This window comes from Coregonus clupeaformis, chromosome 24 (assembly GCF_020615455.1).
Source record: "Coregonus clupeaformis isolate EN_2021a chromosome 24, ASM2061545v1, whole genome shotgun sequence".
In the NCBI taxonomy this organism is placed as follows: Eukaryota; Metazoa; Chordata; class Actinopteri; order Salmoniformes; family Salmonidae; genus Coregonus; species Coregonus clupeaformis.
Window position 1 is genome coordinate 37,133,843 of NC_059215.1, and position 21,103 is coordinate 37,154,945.

Below are 21,103 nucleotides of genomic sequence, written 5' to 3' on the forward strand. Positions count from 1 at the left end.
TAAGTGCGCCTTGAATTCTAAATAAATCACTGACAGTGTCACCAGCAAAGCACCCCCACACCATCACACCTCCTCCTCCATGCTTCACGGTGGGAACCACACATGCAGAGATAATCCGTTCACATACTCTGCATCTCACAAAGACATGGCGGTTGGAACCAAAACTCTCAAATTTGGACTCATCAGACCAAAGGACAGATTTCCACCGGTCTAATGTCCATTGCTCGTGTTTCTTGGCCCAAGCAAGTCTCTTCTTCTTATTAGTGTCCTTTAGTAGTGGTTTCTTTGCAGCAATTAGACCATGAAGTCCTGATTCAAACAGTCTCTTCTGAACAGTTGATGTTGAGATGTGTCTGTTACTTGAAATCTGTGAAGCATTTATTTGGGCTGCAATTTCTGAGGCTGGTAACTCTAATGAACTAATCCTCTGCAGCAGAGGTAACTCTGAGTCTTCCTTTCGTGTGGCGGTCCTCATGAGAGCCAGTTTCATCATAGCGCTTGGTTTTTGCGACTGCAGTTGAAGAAACTTTCAAAGTTCTTGACATTTTCCGTATTGACTGACCTTCATGTCTTAAAGTAATGGACTGTCGTTTCTCTTTGCTTATTTGAGCTGTTCTTGCCATAATATGGACTTGGTTTTTTACCAAATAGGGCTATCTTCTGTATACCACCCCTGGTTGAGAGAATGCCAAGAGCGTGCAAAGCTGTCATCAAGGCAAAGGGTGGCTATACTTTTTTGGTTACTACATGATTCCATATGTGTTATTTCATAGTTTTGATGTCTTCACTATTATTCTACAATGTAGAAAATAGTAAAAAATAATGAAAAACCCTGGAATGAGTAGGTGTGTCCAAACTTTTGACTGGTACTGTATATATATATTTTTTAAATCTATTCCTGAAGTGTACTTTTTGGAAATCAGGATTTTCCATGAAACCAACGTTATTCTACATGTTAGAGGCATTTTTGTTCTACATAATATATTTATATCTGGACGTTCCACAATGTTGTGCCCTGCTGAAAGCGGCCGATATCATTCACAGCTAAATGTTTCGCTTCAGAGTACAGCTTGACCAATCAATCTAATAACTGACAGGAAATTTTAAAAATCTAGACTTACTATAACATAATACTTATTATTCATGTTTACACATATTTATAACCATTCTCCTACAGCCATGATAAATCCTACTCTAATGAAATATTTTAGCACCATATAGTAGCCATCTGCGCATTGTGCAATGTAACCGTCGCCTACGATCACAGCGCCATACATGATCAGGACAAATGCATCATTTGTGCAATGTGATATATTAAACAGTTTGATCGACTGAATGATCAATTGATTCATTAAACCCCTGAATAGCAAAACATACCCCTTAATATACCGTTCAGTTCATAGCAGTTATGTGCGATATAAAGCAAACAAAGTCAATTAAGAGAGCAAATGCAGAAACTAGCCATGAAACTACAGTACTGAAACCCAATAACTTTTCTTTGCCGTTCAGATTCCTATACAGCACACCATACTTCATAGTTTATTTGGAAAGAACTTCATCTCACCTTGATACTTAAAATGTGACCTTGCAACACAAAATAATATACAGTACTGAAATTATTTTGATAGAAAAGGTAAAGATAACCGAGGTGATCAACACAATGCAATTATAAATATGCAATTATGACTCATGAATATAACATTTACAAAACTCAGTTGTTATGTCCTCATAATCACTATGATGGGATGTGTGCGGTCAAATACAGGCATATTTTACATATTCTCAAGAAGAGGGCATTTAAGGGAATCACAAGACTCATTCATATACATGTTGTTCATATTTTTCTATAGTTCCAATGGCCAGTGCCCACCGCTCCCTCCAACTGTAGCCAAGTCAGGGAATAAAGGGGCAGGGCTTCAACCAGTAACCACACACACTGCCGTTAGCGCAGTCAAGACTAGCAACGTGGCAGTGTTGGTTCTTAGCAGTGTGATCACACAACTACAGCGCTTTGGTCAAGAAGACACAGTTGTGGCTTATCCAATATAAGGTTCTGTGGGCAACACGCGATAAACGTGTCCAGCCCTGGGCCCTAATATGAAGTTAAAAAGGTGTTTGAAACATTTTATTATCCCTGTAACTAAAAGAGAAGGCAAAAATAGAACATTGTGAAACAGTGAAAACTTGATGGAAGCGTGCATAGCAAGGCAAGAGTAAGCATGAGGATTTGTTGATTAGAGGAAATGGAGAGAAGAGCAATATTGACAGCATACACAGGGAAAACTATCAGTAGTAACCTTCCAGTCAAGTCTGGTATGGGTGGAGAACTAAATGAGATGAGCAACGATAATGGGACAAACAGCTAGAGTAGGCCACCATTAGTCATTGTAGTGTGTTGGGGATATAGTGACAGAAGTCAAGAAGGAGAGAGGGAGAGGTGAAGAAGGGGAAGGTATGGTGTCAGCCAGGTTATAGGTGGAGTTTGGGGAGGATGGTTGTGGGGATGACAAAGGGGTAAAAAGAGGCCTGGTGGCCGAGGGGGGCGGGGAGTGCAGAGCAGCAGTGACTGTGGTGGGCGAATCAGAGCTGACCTCGTCCCCTTCCTCCGAATCCCATACCTCACTCTGCAGGTAGTCCGCAAACAAGGCCTTGGCGCGCTGCAGCACCCTGCCCAGATTGTGTCTACGAACAAGGCGGTCAAAGTGCATAGCCAGCTCGTTGTAATCAAAGCTGTTCTTTATAATGTGGTCTCGATGCTCCAGCAGGATCGACAGGCACAGGAACAACATGAAAGGATTTCCTTTGCCAAACTCTTGAGGAGGTGGCAGGGAACAAGGTTTGATGGTGGTATTCTCTGGTTTGGTTGAATTTGGAGTGTGGGGCGCGGTGCTGGAGGCTCTGCTGCAAGGAGATTGGAGGTTACTAGAAAAGGACTTGTTCACCGTTCCGACGGGCAGCGAAGGAAGAGCTCTCCCGAAGGACAAAATAGGCGAGGAGAGCAACGCTCGAGACAACAGCGGAGAGGAAACCAAGGACCTCCCTGTGGGGGTAGCGGGTGAGTTGGCTCCGGTTCCATTCGGCACCGAGGCAAAGGAAGCAAACCCTCTTGTGGCTTTCTCTGGCGACTCAACCCTTCCGTTGGGTAAAATGGGAGAGGTGAACTTTGGTGACGGGGTGTCTGGGGAGGCACCTCTCCAACTCGAGGGGGAGGGAGTGGACCCTGGAGACAGAGAGGAACCATTCTTCCAGCTTGGCAGGCCAGGGGGAAACGAGGAGGCCGGAGAGGCTATTTGTCCATTTGGGGAGCTCCTCTCCTCTGTATCTGGGTTGGAGGACTTGTCAACGTCCGTTATAAGATGCGCTCTCTCCCCTGGGTGCGAGGAGGCTTCCATCTCAACAGGACCCTCTGGTGGGGCTCTCTCCTCGAAATCTAAGCTGTCCTTGTTCCGTGCACTGTAGTATTTGAACTCATCAAAACTGGTCTGCTTCTCGAAGGAAGGAACAGGCACATTGTTGTGCGCCTGCTCCTTTCCTACGTAAGGCATGTCAAAGTTCCCCTCACCCTCTCTTCTGGCTCCTCTGTCCTCCCTCTTTCCTTCCTCCATTTTGATCCTTCTCCCCCCATCTGCCTCCTCTCTTGAGGGCCTCAACATGTGTCGTCTCCGCTGCTTCTCTTTCTGCTCCCCTTCTTCACCAGCATCCCCTGTAATGGCGGGCCTCTTTTCAACACCACTCTCACATGTCACTATGGTCTGGTCTGTTTCTAGCGGCGGCCCAAGAAGCTCCACTTCTGTTTCAGGAGGGTCAGGGGGCAGGGAGCTCCAGGTGACCTCCAGCATCCTCAGGGCATCGTCGAAGGCAAACTCCCGTTTGAGTTCCAAGAGCAGCCAGCGGTAACAGAAGAACAGGTCATCAGCTCCGCGGGACACCAAATAACAGTAGAACTCGGGGTCGGAGTACTGCAGTAGCAGCTTCAGATGCTGGAACTTGACGGACATGAATTGGCCATCCGGGCAGAAGTTGCCCTCTAGGCGTTTCATGATGCCACAGAAACAGATGAATGCATGTGCCTCATTGTCCATGACGGCAAGTATCGGAGAAGCAATATCACTCATGCCTTGGCAGTACGACACCTACGAAACAAAGAGTTCAGAATAAATTAAACACAGCAAAAATATACAGGGCACCAGACTAACATTTCTCCCTGGTGCCACTAACGTTTTCAGTTGGTGGCACCAGCCCATGATTTCGGCGTCACGCAATAGAAAAAATGTGTAATCATTCACAGTCCTTTATTAAGAGGTGTAATAGACTACTGAGATGATATTCAAGAAACAAGTCGTTTCATCTAAACATGTGCATGCAGGAATGCATGATTCAAGATATTTTGATGTGCAACCTAATCCAGTGATTGTCAAATCTTGGGTTGACAATTAGGCTATTGTTGTTCTATTTTACTGTTAAAATAGGGCTTCAGAATTGTATTTTGTTCAATAGAGATACATTTGCCTACATCTTTATATGCATTAATATCATAGGCTAATTTATTTGGGGCTAATTCACCACCTGAGTAAGTGGAAACTCAAAACACATTAGCTACAGTGAGGGAAAAAAGTATTTGATCCCCTGCTGATTTTGTACATTTGCCCACTGACAAATAAATTATCAGTCTATAATTTTAATGGTAGGTTTATTTGAACGTGAGAGACCGAATAACAACAACAAAATCCAGAGAAACGCATGTCAAAAATGTTATAAATTGATTTGCATTTTAATGAGGGAAATAAGTATTTGACCCCCTCTCAATCAGAAAGATTTCTGGCTCCCAGGTATCTTTTATACAGGTAATGAGCTGAGATTAGGAGTACACTCTTAAAGGGAGTGCTCCTAATCTCAGTTTGTTACCTGTATAAAAGACACCTGTCCACAGAAGCAATCAATCAATCAGATTCCAAACTCTCCACCATGGCCAAGACCAAAGAGCTCTCCAAGATGTCAGGGACAAGATTGTAGACCTACACAAGGCTGGAATGGGCTACAAGACCATCGCCAAGCAGCTTGGTGAGAAGGTGACAACAGTTGGTGCGATTATTCGCAATTGGAAGAAACACAAAAGAACTGTCAATCTCCCTCGGCCTGGGGCTCCATGCAAGATCTCACCTCGTGGAGTTGCAATGATCATGAAAACGGTGAGGAATCAGCCCAGAACTACACGGGAGGATCTTGTTAATGATCTCAAGGCAGCTGGGACCATAGTCACCAAGAAAACAATTGGTAACACACTACGCCGTGAAGGACTGAAATCCTGCAGCGCCCGCAAGGTCCCCCTGCTCAAGAAAGCACATATACAGGGCCATCTGAAGTTTGCCAATGAACATCTGAATGATTCAGAGGAGAACTGGGTGAAAGTGTTGTGGTCAGATGAGACCAAAATCACGCTCTTTGGCATCAACTCAACTCGCCGTGTTTGGAAGAGGAGGAATGCTGCCTATGACCCCAAGAACACCATCCCCACCGTCAAACATGGAGGTGGAAACATTATGCTTTGGGGGTGTTTTTCTGCTAAGGGGACAGGACAACTTCACCGCATCAAAGGGACGATGGACGGGGCCATGTACCGTCAAATCTTGGGTGAGAACCTCCTTCCCTCAGCCAGGGTATTGAAAATGGGTATTCCAGCATGACAATGACCCAAAACACACGGCCAAGGCAGCAAAGGAGTGGCTCAAGAAGAAGCACATTAAGGTCCTGGAGTGGCCTAGCCAGTCTCCAGACCTTAATCCCATAGGAAATCTGTGGAGGGAGCTGAAGGTTCGAGTTGCCAAACGTCAGCCTCGAAACCTTAATGACTTGGAGAAGATCTGCAAAGAGGAGTGGGACAAAATCCCTCCTGAGATGTGTGCAAACCGGGTGGCCAACTACAAGAAACGTCTGACCTCTGTGATTGCCAACAAGGGTTTTGCCACCAAGTACTAAGTCATGTTTTGCAGAGGGGTCAAATACTTATTTCCCTCATTAAAATGCAAATCAATTTATAACATTTTTGACATGCGTTTCTCTGGATGTTTTTGTTGTTATTCTGTCTCTCACTGTTCAAATAAACCTACCATTAATATTATAGACTGATCATGTCTTTATCAGTGGGAAAACGTACAAAATCAGCAGGGGATCAAATACTTTTTTCCCCTCACTGTAGATCACTAACTCTAAACATAATACCCACTGCTGGTAGCCATGTATTAAGGGATTACTTGGGATGGGGGTCACTTTTATTTTCTTGCTTTGGGGAGGATTTTTTTTATGGGCACAGGGGAGGGTAGTGCATTTTTCCCCCGGTTTCCATTTGCCGTTTTTACTATATAATTTCTTCCATCCTAGCCAAATTTCCTCATCTGCTTTGCCTCCCCTCAAGGTGCTTTGGTACTTTCCTTATGCACTACACTTTTCGGCATGCTAATTATACCACAGTCTACCAGTCGATCGTTATTTGTCATTTAACTTTTAAAATGCATGGCATTTTACAGTGGGGAAAAAAAGTATTTAGTCAGCCACCAATTGTGCAAGTTCTCCCACTTAAAAAGATGAGAGAGGCCTATAATTTTCATCATAGGTACACGTCAACTATGACAGACAAAATGAGGAAACAAAACCCAGAAAATCACATTGTAGGATTTTTAATGAATTTATTTGCAAATTATGGTGGAAAATAAGTATTTGGTCAATAACAAAAGTTTCTCAATACTTTGTTATATACCCTTTGTTGGCAATGACACAGGTCAAACGTTTTCTGTAAGTCTTCACAAGGTTTTCACACACTGTTGCTGGTATTTTGGCCCATTCCTCCATGCAGATCTCCTCTAGAGCAGTGATGTTTTGGGGCTGTCGCTGGGCATCGCAGTGCTAGCTGTGCCACTAGAGATCCTGGTTCGAATCCAGGCTCTGTCGTAGCCGGCCGCGATCGGGAGACCCATGGGGCGGCGCACAATTGGCCCAGCGTCGTCCAGGGTAGGGGAGGGAATGGCTGGCAGGGATGTAGCTCAGTTGGTAGAACATGGCGTTTGCAACGCCAGGGTTGTGGGTTTGATTCCCACAGGGGGCCAGTATGAAAAAAAATAACAAATTATGCACTCACTAACTGTAAGTCGCTCTGGATAAGAGCGTCTGCTAAATGACTAAAATGTAAATGTAATGCCCTTGCTGATGGAAGGAGGTTTTCACTCAAAATCTCACGATACATGGCCCCATTCATTATTTTCTTTACACGGATCAGCCGTCCTGGTACCTTTGCAGAAAAACAGCCCCAAAGCATGATGTTTCCACCCCCATGCTTCATAGTAGGTATGGTGTTCTTTGGATGCAACTCAGCATTCTTTGTCCTCCAAACACAACGAGTTGAGTTTTTACCAAAAAGTTCTATTTTGGTTTCATCTGACCATATGACATTCTCCCAATCCTCTTCTGGATCATCCAAATGCACTCTAGCAAACTTCAGACGGGCCTGGACATGTACTGGCTTAAGCAGGGGGACACGTCTGGCACTGCAGGATTTGAGTCCCTGGCGGCGTAGTGTGTTACTGATGGTAGGCTTTGTTACTTTGGTCCAAGCTCTCTGCAGGTCATTCACTAGGTCCCCCTGTGTGGTTCTGGGATTTTTGCTCACCGTTCTTGTGATCATTTTGACCCCACGGGGTGAGATCTTGCGTGGAGCCCCAGATCGAGAGAGATTATCAGTGGTCTTGTATGTCTTCCATTTCCTAATAATTGCTCCCACAGTTGATTTCTTCAAACCAAGCTGCTTACCTATTGCAGATTCAGTCTTCCCAGCCTGGTGCAGGTCTACAATTTTGTTTCTGGTGTCCTTTGACAGCTCTTTGGTCTTGGCCATAGTGGAGTTTGGAGTGTGACTGTTTGAGGTTGTGGGCAGGTGTCTTTTATACTGATAACAAGTTCAAACAGATGCCATTAATACAGGTAACGAGTGGAGGACAGAGGAGCCTCTTAAAGAAGAAGTTACAGGTCTGTGAGAGCCAGAAATACTTATTTTCCACCATAATTTGCAAATAAATTCATTAAAAATCCTACAATGTGATTTTCCTGGAGAAAAAAAATCTCAATTTGTCTGTCATAGTTGACGTGTACCTATGAAGAAAATTACAGGCCTCTCTCATCTTTTTAAGTGGGAGAACTTGCACAATTGGTGGCTGACTAAATACTTTTTTCCCCCACTGTATATGCAGCATAAACACAACCAGTCAATGTTTTCATCTGATTAGAAAAGTCTCCTGTAGGCTACTTGCGCACGTTCGTCCACGCTAATATAATTCCAGCATCCAAACAGTGCAATGTGCACCGGCCATTTGATGAATGGAAAAAGACGTTACAAAACATCAAAAGGTTTAATGACATTAGGAGATTGTCAAGCTAAGCCTTCGATACAAGATAGGGAGGGATGCATTTACTCTTTTTCGAGAATGACAGTATTTGATTGTGGTGTTGAAAATGCAAACCATGATGTTGAAGTGCCATATTCTTTACTTATTGGTTGTGCGGTGCAGTGGCACAGAAACCGGTTGGTGGAAGATTTGTTGAATATATTTTATATCATAAACGTAGCATGTAAATGTTGAAAATCTGATGCCCTCCTAGCTGATCATTGTCTGCAGCCGGCTCTGACCGTAGTGTAATGAAACGGGCAGGGAGAGTGAGCTCGTCCGTGGTGGTCGGCGAACCCTCAACCTTCTGGCCCATAACCCTGCATGGCATCGACTGTGCCACAAAAGCATGCTGAATCCCCCCCTTGAACGATCCCTAATCTAATAGTAAATTCAATGTCCTAAAAAAAACTTCACAATGAGGCCTGCAATGGCTGATGCGCTTTTAGCTCGCTACGTATCTCAAAGTCATTTCAAATATCTTGGTTGTAAAATAGATATTGTACCTACAGAAAGCTGATAATCTCCTCTCTTCAACAGTGACAATAGTAATTGAAATGGTATAGCCTACAATCAGAACAAATGTTTTTCTCCCAGAGTATGGGGGAGAGGGAGTGCGTGGCTCGCTAATCACAGCAGAAGGCCCCAGCGAAACAGGCACAGGGCAGAGACTTTCATTACAGGAATCATGAGGATAATGCACATTACTGTTTGACCAAATCATGGTTTTAGTAGCTTAAAAAAATAGGATGTTTGGAGTGAGGTGAGCATGTAGAATGTGCAGATCGCATCAATGCGACCAATTAAAAATATAACTCGCACAGCCAAGTCAAAGGGTCACAAGATGCGACTAAATGGTCGCAGTCTGGAGCCCTGACATATGATCTCCAACAACTGGGCTTACATATCACTGCAGGCAGACTGAGTTTACTAATCATAACTCAATAGCAAATAAACAGAATCTAAGATGCCAAACAGGGGAGAGGGGAGAAAGGAGGGGAGAGGAGATGAGATGAGATGAGGAGGGAAGAGGAGAGGAGATGAGGAGGGAAGAGATGAGATGAGGAGTGAAGAGATGAGATGAGGAGGGAAGAGGAGAGGAGAGGAGAGGAGAGGAGATGAGGAGGGAAGAGGAGAGGAGAGGAGGGGAGAGGAGAGTAGAGAAGAGGAGTTGAGCATATCCTTCGTTCACTGCATTTATAATACCACACCCTTTAGCATGTCTGCATGTCAAGGAAATTAAAAAGAATGCAAACAAAATATAGATCCCCACACCTGTGGATGTGTAATGGCAAAGGTGGTAAGCAGGTCGGTGAGAGCAGTGAGGTGGGGGCTGTCCTCTGAGCCGGCGTAATAGGGATGGGCCCGGTCGGTCCTCAGGACGTCCTTCAGTACGTTGCCCCTGATGAACTCCAGGTCCTCTGGACTGGCCCTTGCTGACCACTCCCCCTTCAGCTGGTCATACTCCCTAGTCTTGCTCTTCATGTAGTCCATTCTCTCCTGACCGGTCAGCCCATCGGGGTACACGTTCAGGAGGTATCGCCAGACAACCTGGGCACAGAGGAAAGGGTTTTTGACATACAGGATATAGCTAAAATCTCTGCGTTCATATAACACAGAAATATATAAATATAGCTCTCCTACCTCCAAATGGCATTTCTTTGTGCTATTTTTTCTTGTTCCACATTGAATGACCTACATAGATAGTCTGTTTACACTCCAAAATACAACAAGGATACACCCAAATGCTCTATTCCCACATCTAATCCACATTTTAGGAAATTATTAACATCCAAAGAGCATAAGTAAACACTTCCCGTCAATGTTTTGGAGAACATATGCCCTTCTCAATCGCAACTCAAATGTTGCATAAATCTCCCATTGACATCAATGCAAGGTTTAGGGGAAAGTCTAAGTTACACACACTCAAGTTAGGATTCGGCCCTATGTGATTTGATCTGATATTTCAGCAATTTCAAATTAGATTTGTGAAACTGTCTGGTATTGAGGGTTAAAAAAGCTGTCCGGTAGCAGACTTGCTGTTGGAATCGCTCAGTGAATGTCCAATTACCTTGCGTAGAGAGGGCTCCACCCCACCATGATAGATGCGCAGCCTCAGTTCCTCTGGCCGGGACAGCTGGCCCTGGCCATTGAGGTAACTGTGGAACTCGGCATCACTCAGAGGGGGCTTGAAAGGCTTCACCTCCTCCCCGTACGACCAGCTCAAGGCCTGCTGTACTCTGGACAGCGTTCGACCCATCATCTGAACAGAGACAGACAGCGAGAGTTTAAACCCCAGGTGGGTCATTGGAAGCAACACTAACCTAGTGAACATATTTAGCATTAGCAGAAGGACCTGACTCAAGGCAGCACTGACTGGATGGTAAAAAATATGGCTGACAGTGTGAAGAGCGAGAGTGTCGTCAGTAACCTGGGACAGCAGGGACTGGGTGAAGGGAAGGGCGGCAGCCGCCAAGGACCTCCTATCCCCAGGAAGCTGGTCAGAACCAATCACATCTTTGGGGCTTATTATGTCCCATTCTTCCATAACGGGACCTTAAGGGAATAAGAAAGTGGGAAAACGAGGTGATCGATCAATGAATGTATGAAGGAGAGGCCCACAAATATATTACAAAAAAAGTTAAAAATGGGGAAGAGATGCTTGGTACAAACTACACTGAACAATTTCAAAGATTTTACTGTGTTACCGTTCATATATAAATCAGTCAATTGAAATAAGTTCATTAGGCCCTAATCTATGGATTTCACGACTGGGAATACAGATATGCATCTGTTGGTCACAGATCACTTTAAAAAAACGTAGGTGCGTGGATCAGAAAAAGTCAGCAGCGCGACATCTCCTTCGCATAGAGTTGATCAGGTTGTTGATTGTGGCCTGTGGAATGTTGTCCGACTCCTCTTCAATGGCTGTAAGAAGTTGCTGGATATTGGTGGGAATTGGAACACACTATTGTACACGTCGATCCAGAGCATCCCAAACATGCTCAATGGGTGGTGACGTTTATTTATTTCATTTTCAGCTTCTGGGAATTGTGTACAGTTCCTTGCGACATGGGGCCATGCATTATCATGCTGAAACACGAGGTGATGGCGGTGGATGAATGTCACGAAAATAGGCCTCAGGATCTCGTCACGGTATCTCTGTGCATTACAATTGCCAACGATAAAATGCAATTGTGTTCGTTGTCTGTAGCTTATGCCATTGCATACCATAACCCCACCACCACGGGGCACTCTGTTCACATCAGCAAACCACTCACCCACACGACATCGTCCTCACCAGGGTCTTGCGCTGACTGCAGTTCGGTGTTTTAACCGGAATCAGTGGGCAAATGCTCGATGGCCACTGGCTTGCTGGAGAAGTATGCTCTTCACGGATGAATCCCGGTTTCAACTGTACCAGGCAGATGGCAGGCAGACGGATGAGCTTCCCTGAGATGAGCTTCCCCGAGACAGTTTCTGACAGTTTGTGCAGAACTTCTTCGGTTGTGCAAACCCACAGTTTCATTAGCTGTCCGGGTGGCTGGTTTCAGACAATCCCGCAGGTGAAGAAGCCGGATGTGGAGGTCCTGGGCTGGTGTGGTTACACGTGGTCTACGGTTGTGAGGCCGGTTGGACGTACTGCCAAATTCTCTAAAACGACATTGGAGGTGGCTTATTGACATTCAATGTTCTGGCAACAGTTCTGGTGGACATTCCTGCGGTCAGCATGCTAATTGCACGCTCCCTCAAAACTTGAGACATCTGTAGCGTTGTGTGAGAAAACTGCAGATTTTAGAGTGGCCTTTAATTGTCCCCAGCACAAGGTGCACCTGTGTAATGATCATGCTGTTTAATCAGTTTCTTGATATTCCACACCTGTCAACTGGATGGATTATCTTGGCAAAGGACAAATGCTCACTAATAGGGATGTAAACACATTTGTGCCCAAAATTTGAGAGAAATAAGCTTTTTGTGTGTATGGAACATTTCTGAAATCTTTTATTTCAGCTGATGAAACGTGGGACCAACACTTCACATGTTGCGTTTATATTTTTGTTCAGTATAATTTAACACATATCCCCCCAAAATATACAGATCAATAAGGCTAATACTGAATCACACACACAAACCAAATCAACGACTGTACCAGTTCTTAAAGTGGTGACCCAAAGGAACACAAACAGAGACTGACATAAACAGAGATTGGCTTTCACTAAATGACCTAAATGGATATACAAGTGAACGTTTGACAAGTCTGCTTACTGTCTTCGGAGAGATGAATGTCCATCTTGAGCTGTAGATAAGGTTTAGCAGCACTGACAAAAGCAGCATCTAAATCCCAGTCAGAAAGGAGAGAGAGATACACTTCCACACCTCCACGGTCCCGGGAGAGGTAACTTATCCCAAAGTTGCGTTTGCTAATTAGGAAACAAGAAAAAAAAATATGATTTAAAAAAAGCTGATATCTATTCTAGAAAGCATGGCAATCCAAGGCATTCCTTATACAGTGCATTTGGAAAATATTCAGACCCCTTGACTTTTTCCCCATTTTGTTACATTACAGCCTTATTCTAAAATAGATTAAATAAAAATGTGTCCTCAATCTACACACAATACCCCATAATCACAAAACAAAAACAGCTTTAAATAAATAAAAACACTGAAATATCACATTTACATAAGTATTCAGACCCTTTCCTCAGTACTTTGTTGAAGGACCTTTGGCAGCGATTACAGCCTTGAGTCTTCTTGGGTATGACGCTACAAGCTTGGCACACCTGTATTTGGGGAGTTTCTCCCATTCTTCTCTGCAGATCCTCTCAAACTCTGTCAGGTTGGATGGGGAGCGTTGCTGCACAGCTATTTTCAGGTCTCTCCAGAGATGTTCGATCGGGTTCAAGTCGTTGTCCTGTTGGAAGGTGAACCTTCGCCCCAGTCTGAGGTCCTGAGCACTCTGGAGCAGATTTTCATCAAGGATCTCTGTACTTTGCTCTGTTCATCTTTCCCTTGATCCTGACTAGTCTCCCAGTCCCTGCCGCTGAAAAACATCCCCACAGCATGATGCTGCCACCACCATGCTTCACCGTAGGGATGGCGCCAGGTTTCCTCCAGACGTGACACTTGGCATTCTGGCCAAAGAGTTCATTAGACCAGAGAATCTTGTTCTGAGTCCTTTAGTTACCCTTTGGCAAACTCCAAGCGGGCTGTCATGTGCCTTTTACTGAGGAGTGGCTTCCGTCTGGCCACTCTACTATAAAGGCCTGATTGGTGGAGTGCTGCAGAGATGGTTATCCTTCTGGAAGGTTCTCCCATCTCCACAGAGGAACACTGGAGCGCTGTCAGAGTGACCATCGGGTTCTTGGTCACCTCCCTTACCAAGGCCAGGTGGCTAGCTCTTGGAAGAGTCTTGGTGGTTCCAAACTTCTTCCATTTTACGAATAATGGAGGCCACAGGTGGTTTACCACAGGTGGACTCCAATCAAGTTGTAGAAACATCAAGGATGATCAATGGAAACAGGATGCACCTGAGCTCAATTTCGAGGGTCTGAATACTTATGTAAATAAGGCATCCGTTTTTGTTTTTTTTATACATTTTCACAAACAAAACAACTTTTCGCTTTGTCATTATGGGCTAAAAATTAATTTAATCCATTTTAGAATAAGTCTGTAACGTAACAAAATGTGGAAAAAGGGAAGGGGTCTAAATACTTTCCAAATGCACTGTATGTCCCACTCCATCATTTCTTTAAACTTTACTGTAGGCAAAGCTCTCTCTCAAAACAATACTTTCTAATATCGTCTGCAGAATGGCGAAGGTGCATAAAGACGCTGAATTCAGATATGCTTTCATTGTTTTAGCATTATCCATGAAGTTTTTTTTAACTACGGCACGCAACATGGTTCAATGCGCCAATAAATCAGCACAATCTACTATTGCGGCTTTTCAAATTGCCGGCGTCTTGGAGCTAAAATTGGGATCATGTATACTGTGCTAATGCTAGGGCTGGCATAATTACCGTATAACCAAAGGTTATGGATGAAGACCGTAAAATAACACTTTTACCAACAAAAAAAACAGCCCGGCATTTGCGCGGTTGAGTCCATTTCTGCGATTACATGGTCTCTTAACACCTTGCTTGCTGAAACAAGCAAGGTGTTGAACAAGCAATGAATAGAATGGGCTTGTAAGCTCTAACCCTGGCAATTTGACTGGTAAACTCATGGGTACACTCGCAATGGCTGCCTGGTATTGTGATGCCATAATTTCCATGGTAATGTAGAATGTTCATTCAAATAAGGAATTAGAATACTGTAAGTTAATAGGACCTCTAATATTCAAATGATGTTAACTGATGTGGCTCATGCAATGGTATGTCTTTTTTGTAATATCAGTTGAGTTGAATCAACAAATCACAGCACATATTGATGGTTTTTACTTCCTGCTTTTACTTCCTGCCTTGTTCCTATGGGTACACTCGCAATGGCCGCCAGTCCACCCATTATGCCATCATTGACTTGAATGGTGACGCTAACTCTATTTCTATGGCAGCACATGCAGTCCGGAGCGGAGGAAAGGAGAAAATGTGCGTCAAAAAAAAAAATTAATGTGGCTGGCCAATTACAGTCATCCAAAATTCCAACACAAAAAAAAGAGTAACTGAGAGCAATGTACAATAGGGCAAACTTAGAAAACAAGGCATTTGTCATAAGTGCATGGGGCCTGCCACTTTTATGCACCTCCGCTATTCTGCTTTCCATGTCAATCAACAACACTGTAGACGTTATGATGTTGATGATGCTTCTCACCCATTTAACTCGAAAGCTCGGATGAGGATGTGCTGTAGCACCTCTAGTGACGTTATCTGAGGATCCACAGCAAACGAGCGGAACTCCACTGGCAGCATCCCCTCACACTTCTGAGGAAGGTGAGAAACAATCATGTAATTGTAACCATTCATTGAGGTACATTGTAGGCCTATTTTATAACATACAGTCGTGGTCAAAAGTTTTGAGAATGACACAAATACTAATTTTCACAAAGTCTGCTGCCTCAGTTTTGATGATGGCAATTTGCATATACTCCAGAATGTCATGAAGAGTGATCAGATGAATTGCAAAGTCCCTCTTTGCCATGAAAATGAACTTAATCCCAAAAAAACATTTCCACTTCATATCAGCCCTGCCACAAAAGGACCAGCTGCCATGTCAGTGATTCTCTCATTAACACAGGTGAGTGTTGACGAGGACAAGGCTGGAGATCACTCTGTCATGCTGATTGAGTTAGAATAACAGACTGGAAGCTTTAAAAAGGAGGGTGGTGCTTGAAATCATTGTTCTTCCTCTGTTAACCATGGTTACCTGCAAGGAAACACGTGCCGTCATCATTGCTTTGCACAAAAAGGGCTTCACAGGCAAGGATATTGCTGCTAGTAAGATTGCACTTAAATCAACCATTTATTGGATCATCAAGAACTTCAAGGAGAGAGGTTCAATTGTTGTGAAGAAGGCATCACGGCGCCCAAGAAAGTCCAGCAAGCGCCAGGATCGTCTTCTAAAGTTGATTCAGCTGCGGGATCGGGGCACCACCAGTGCAGAGCTTGCTCAGGAATGGCAGCAGGCAGGTGTGAGTGCATCTGCATGCACAGTGAGGCGAAGACTTTGAGGATGGCCTGGTGTCAAGACAGGCAGCAAAGAAGCCACTTCTCTCCAGGAAAAACATCAGAGACAGACTGATATTCTGCAAAAGGTACAGGGATTGGACTTCTGAGGACTGGGGTAAAGGCATTTTCTCTGATGAATCCCCTTTCCAATTGTTTGGCGCATCCGGGAAATACCTTGTCCGGAGAAGACAAGGTGAGTGCTACCATCAGTCCTGTGTCATGCCAACAGTAAAGCATCCTGAGACCATTCATGTGTGGAGTTGCTCCTCAGCCAAGGGAGTGGGCTCACTCACATTTCTTCATTCGGAAAGTATTCAGACCCCTTGACTTTTTCCACTTTGTTACGTTACAGCCTTATTCTAAAATTGATTAAATTATTTTTTCCCCCTCAATCTACACACAACACCCCATAATGACGAAGTGAAAACAGTTTTTTAGCAAATGTATAAAAATTAAAAAAACAGAAATACCTTATTTACATAAGTATTCAGACCCTTTGCTATGAGACTCGAAATTGAGCTCAGGTGCATCCTGTTTCCATTGATCATCCTTGAGATGTTTCTACAACTTGATTGGAGTCCACCTGTGGTAAGCCACCTGTGGCCTCCAACATTAATGGAAGAAGTTTGGAACCACCAAGACTCTTCCTAGAGCTGGCCACGCGGCCAAACTGAGCAATCAGGGGAGAAGGGCCTTGTTGGTCACTGACAGTGCTCCAGTTCCTCTGTGGAGATGGGAGAACCTTCGAGAAGGACAACCATCTCTGCAGCACTCCACCAATCAGGCCTTTATGGTAGAGTGGACAGACGGAAGCAACTCCTCAGTAAAAAGGCACATGACAGCCCGCATGGAATTTGCCAAAAGGCACCTAAAGGACTCTCAGACCATGAGAAACAAGATTCTCTGGTCTGAGGAAACCAAGATTGAACTCTTTAGCCTGAATGCCAAGCGTCACGTCTGGAGGAAACCTGGCACCATCCCTACGGTGAAGCGTGGTGGCAGCATCATGCTGTGGGGATGTTTTTCAGCGGCAGGGACTGGGAAACTAGTCAGGATCGAGGGAAAGATGAACGGAATAAAGTACAGAGAGATGAAAACCTGCTCCAGAGCACTCAGGACCTCAGACTGGGGCGAAGGTTCACCTTCCAACAGGACAACGACCATAAGCACACAGCCAAGACAATGCAGGAGTGGCTTCAGGACAAGTCTGTGAATGTCCTTGAGTGGCCCATGCAGAGCCCGGACTTGAATCCAATCGAACATCACTGGAGAGACCAGAAAATAGCTGTGCAGCGACGCTCCCCATCCAACCTGACAGAGCTTGAGAGGATATGCAGAGAAGAATGGGAGAAACTACCCAAATACAGGTGTGCCAAGCTTGTAGCATCATATCCAAGAAGACTCCAGGCTGTAATCGCTGCTAAAGATGCTTCAAAGTACTGCGTAAAGGGTCTGAATACTTATGTAAATGTAATATTTCCGTAAAATAAATATATATATATATATGCAAAAATTTATAAAAACCTGTTTTTGCTTTGTCATTATGGGGTATTGTGTGTAGATTGATGAGGAAAAAAATATATTTAATCAATTTTAGAATAAGGCTGTAACGTAACAAAATGTGGAAAAAGTGAAGGGGTCTGAATACTTTCCGAATGCACTGTTTTCACCTGTATTTACCCACCAAAGATTAAACGCTAATTAGCTGCTAATGTGGCTATCATAAAGAACTACAAATGCCATGATCTGGACGAGACTGCCGAATCGAGACAAAGGTAAGAATCTCTCGATTAACTATCTAATGTTAGCTAAACGTAGTAATGAATAAATTGGCTACATTTCTTTAAATTGACAATTTTGTGAACTGTCTTGTGCAAGTTTTAAATTTAGACAATACCTGTTAGCAAAGGTGTCAGCTAGAGATGATGTGCAGGAGCTTGCAGGGATTTTTAGTTTTGCATGATGTCTACTTTGATGCTAATTAGCATTTGAATCTGAGACTAAATAAAGCCAAGCATACTGATAAAAGTCACCTTGTCCGAGAGACACCAGGATAAGCCTACACGAAACACAGCTCTTATTTTAAGTGTTTCTAAAATCTCCTATGGGAAATGGATAGTGGGAAATGATTGGAACCATTTCCTTGTTTGACTGCTAGGTTTCATGACACCGCCACTGTGGGGCTCTATATCGTGGAGTTTAGTTTAGTCAGCTATCTGTCACCAGGGGAGTGTTCATTGCAACTTGCATTGGAAACAGTTTACCGTTTAAGAACCAAACAGAAGCAAACAGAGCAAACGAAAAGGTGAGGGAGTCCGGGACCTACCTGAATTGGTCTAATAATAGTAACTCTCGTTTTCGTTGCAAAACGGTTTCAGTTTGGAGTAAATCGGCTTGCATTTTGCAACAAGACAAAACGTTTTGCAACTGAAACCGAATAATGAATAAACCCTCTAAAGCCCTCAAACTCAACTCTGGACCTCGAAGCCAGTTCCAGTCCTCGTTTTCATTGTCCCCCTCTAATCAGGGTTCTGATTTAGACCTGGCACACCAAGTGGGTGCAATTAATTATCAGGGAGAACAGAAAATCAGCAGGCTCCGGACCTCGTAGGGTAAGAGTTGAGTACTCCTGCTCTAAAGAATACACCCCTGGGTTGTAATCATTATGCCGAATCTGTTGCAAAACCTATCTGAATGTGTCCAATAGAAACTCTCGTTTGCATTTGGTAAATGGTTTGTTGCAAAACTTTCGCAACTGGCGAAACTTTTTGAAACAGAATCAGCGTAATGAATACACCCCTGGAGTGGTGATGTTTACTAAATGACTCACTTGTACTAAAAACCATCTAGCTAACTTCATATCACCCAGCCACGTCACTGTGGGGTTCTGTCTGTGAATCGCTGAATTCATTATTTGGAATAACACAATTAACCTACTAGCTAACTGTCAAGACTTGTTAAGATCAGTTGACTTACAATCTTGCTTTCTATGCTTTTCCGAGTGCATGATCACAACGCATCACATCAGCAGGTAAACCCATTGTCAATCCCCGAATCTCCCTAATCTGTTAGCTAGATTTATTTTTCTTAAATCAATTATTGACTTTTTGTAGTCAGAAGATCCAAGAGGGTTGGTTACGGTAGAATAATGCCGCGTTCAAAACAACTTGGAAATCTGACATTTTCAAATTCCGATTTCAGCGTGTTTTTTTACCCCTGGGAACTCGGGGAAAAAACGAGCTCCACAGGAATGGTCATACAATTATGAATTCCAAGTCAGAAACGTGTGCATCGTTCTTGACCTCCGACTTTCGACCTGAAGATCACTGACGTCAAGATTTGACCCCCCTCCTCCTTGTCTTGAAAACACCATACTGTACACTTTTCTCATTAGATGTTAGCAACAGCAGGCTCAATGCTAAAAACAAAAAACAAAGCACTGGTCTGGACTGGGCAGATGAAGTGAATTAGCAGTTCCAACATCAAGAAGGCACGCTACAAGCTACAGCAAATGTCATGTGAAATGGCTCAAATACGTCGGCCACAGTGATGACAATAGCTAGCTAGCTATCTATCTGGAAATGTGATACCTGTCAAAATACGCCAGGGTAGCCCAGCTAGCTAGCCGCTGCTATTCCATCATTCACATCTTCCTCACCTTGACTTTGACACGCACTACGCCCCTCTCCTCCTCAGTTGCCATGTTTAGGAGTTCACTGGACATAAGACCGTTGTATTCACTTTATATTTTTCTTATATTATAGCCATTTGTAAAACGAGAAGAGACCGATTGCGGCGACTCATTTTCTCCGTCGCCGCTTTGTCCAGACCTGTAAATCTGCAAGAATAAGATAAATCTATTTCCTGTTTGACTGGAATGAGCTATCAAAATAAAAGCGCTTCTCAAACATTTGCAGGACTTCACTGAAGCTCATTTACCAATTTATCAATGCTTATTTCCGTTATGTTTTGAATAACAAGAAACAGAAAACAGATATAATGTACAGATTTACTAAACCATTTGTCAAAAAATACCTTTCTTGGTAACAAATGAGGACTTTTAATATTGCAAAAAATGATTGAAGTTTCAGCATTTACGAATGGAAATCAGGATATGACGCTTATATACATTACATCATTTAGTGATGCTTCTGAATCTTTTTTTGTTTTGCATGCAGAGGAATGCTATAATCACCAGTATTTTACATCGGTATGACAATTAGCTGGAATCTACAAATTATATGGTCACGGTTAGTGTGACATGGTTGCAATCAATTCCATTTTAAATTAGGAGATTGGAAAACAATAATTGAAAACAGCAATTTCTTTTTAATGAGGGTTTTCCAATTCTTGAATTCACCTTGCATACATACTTCACCCCTTCCTTAGAGAGTGCTGTGTGTTCTATCCATAAACTTTTACGAAAGCGCTGAGTCACTACAACACAACACCTTTTGTTAAAAGAGTCATGCTTGATTTATGGTGGCATTTGGGCATGGTATTTTGGAAAAAATAGATGTTCCAGATGTTTTATTTTATTTAAATTTATTTTTGGTACATCTTCCCATTCTACATCAACTAAATTGAACAAAAATACACTACATGGCCAAAAGTGCTTGTCGAACATCTCATTCCAAAATCATGGGCATTAATATGGAGTTGGTCCCCCCTTTGCTGCTATAACAGCCTCCACTCTTCTGGGAAGGCTTTCCACTAGATGTTGGAACATTGCTGCTGGGACTTGCTTCCATTCAGCCACAAGAGCATTAGTGAGGTCGGGTACTGATGTTAGACAATTAGGCCTGGCTCGCAGTCGGCGTTCCAATTCATCACAATGGTGTTCGATGGGGTTGAGGTCAGGGCTCTGTGCAGGCCAGTCAACTTCTTCCACAACGACCTTGTCAAACCATTTCTGTATGGACCTCGCTTTGTGCACGGGGCATTGTCATGCTGAAACAGGAAAGGGCCTTCCCCAAACTGTTGCCACAAAGTTGTAAGCACTGAATC

General features: G+C 43.6%; 1 protein-coding gene across 2 annotated transcripts; it reads right to left on the reverse strand.

Moving 5' to 3' along the window:
- Positions 1-1,526: 1,526 nt before the first annotated feature.
- LOC121538213 (TBC1 domain family member 25-like) lies at positions 1,527-19,926 on the reverse strand. 2 transcript variants are annotated; one of them, XM_041846033.2, is made up of 7 exons: positions 19,755-19,926; positions 15,243-15,352; positions 12,699-12,853; positions 10,864-10,988; positions 10,504-10,695; positions 9,708-9,983; positions 1,527-4,133 (listed from the first exon to the last, which is right to left on the reverse strand). In XM_041846033.2, the coding sequence occupies exons 1-7, from the start codon at positions 19,818-19,820 to the stop codon at positions 2,379-2,381; spliced, it is 2,679 nt and encodes an 892-aa protein (XP_041701967.1). In that variant the 5' UTR covers positions 19,821-19,926; the 3' UTR covers positions 1,527-2,378. The 2 variants fall into 2 exon arrangements, with proteins under 2 accessions (XP_041701967.1, XP_041701968.1); XM_041846034.1 differs by lacking the exon at positions 15,243-15,352.
- Between the last annotated feature and the right edge of the window lie 1,177 nt (positions 19,927-21,103).

Bases quoted from the DNA above. Each gene is read 5' to 3' on its own strand.
- LOC121538213 (XM_041846033.2), bottom strand. From the start codon at position 19,820: ATGTCCAGTGAACTCCTAAACATGGCAACTGAGGAGGAGAGGGGCGTA. The intron at 10,989-12,698 runs GTAAGCAGACTT...TATTCCCTTAAG, and splicing joins CATTCATCTCTCCGAAGACA to GTCCCGTTATGGAAGAATGG. The intron at 9,984-10,503 runs GTAATTGGACAT...CTCTGTGCCCAG, and splicing joins TGGAGCCCTCTCTACGCAAG to GTTGTCTGGCGATACCTCCT.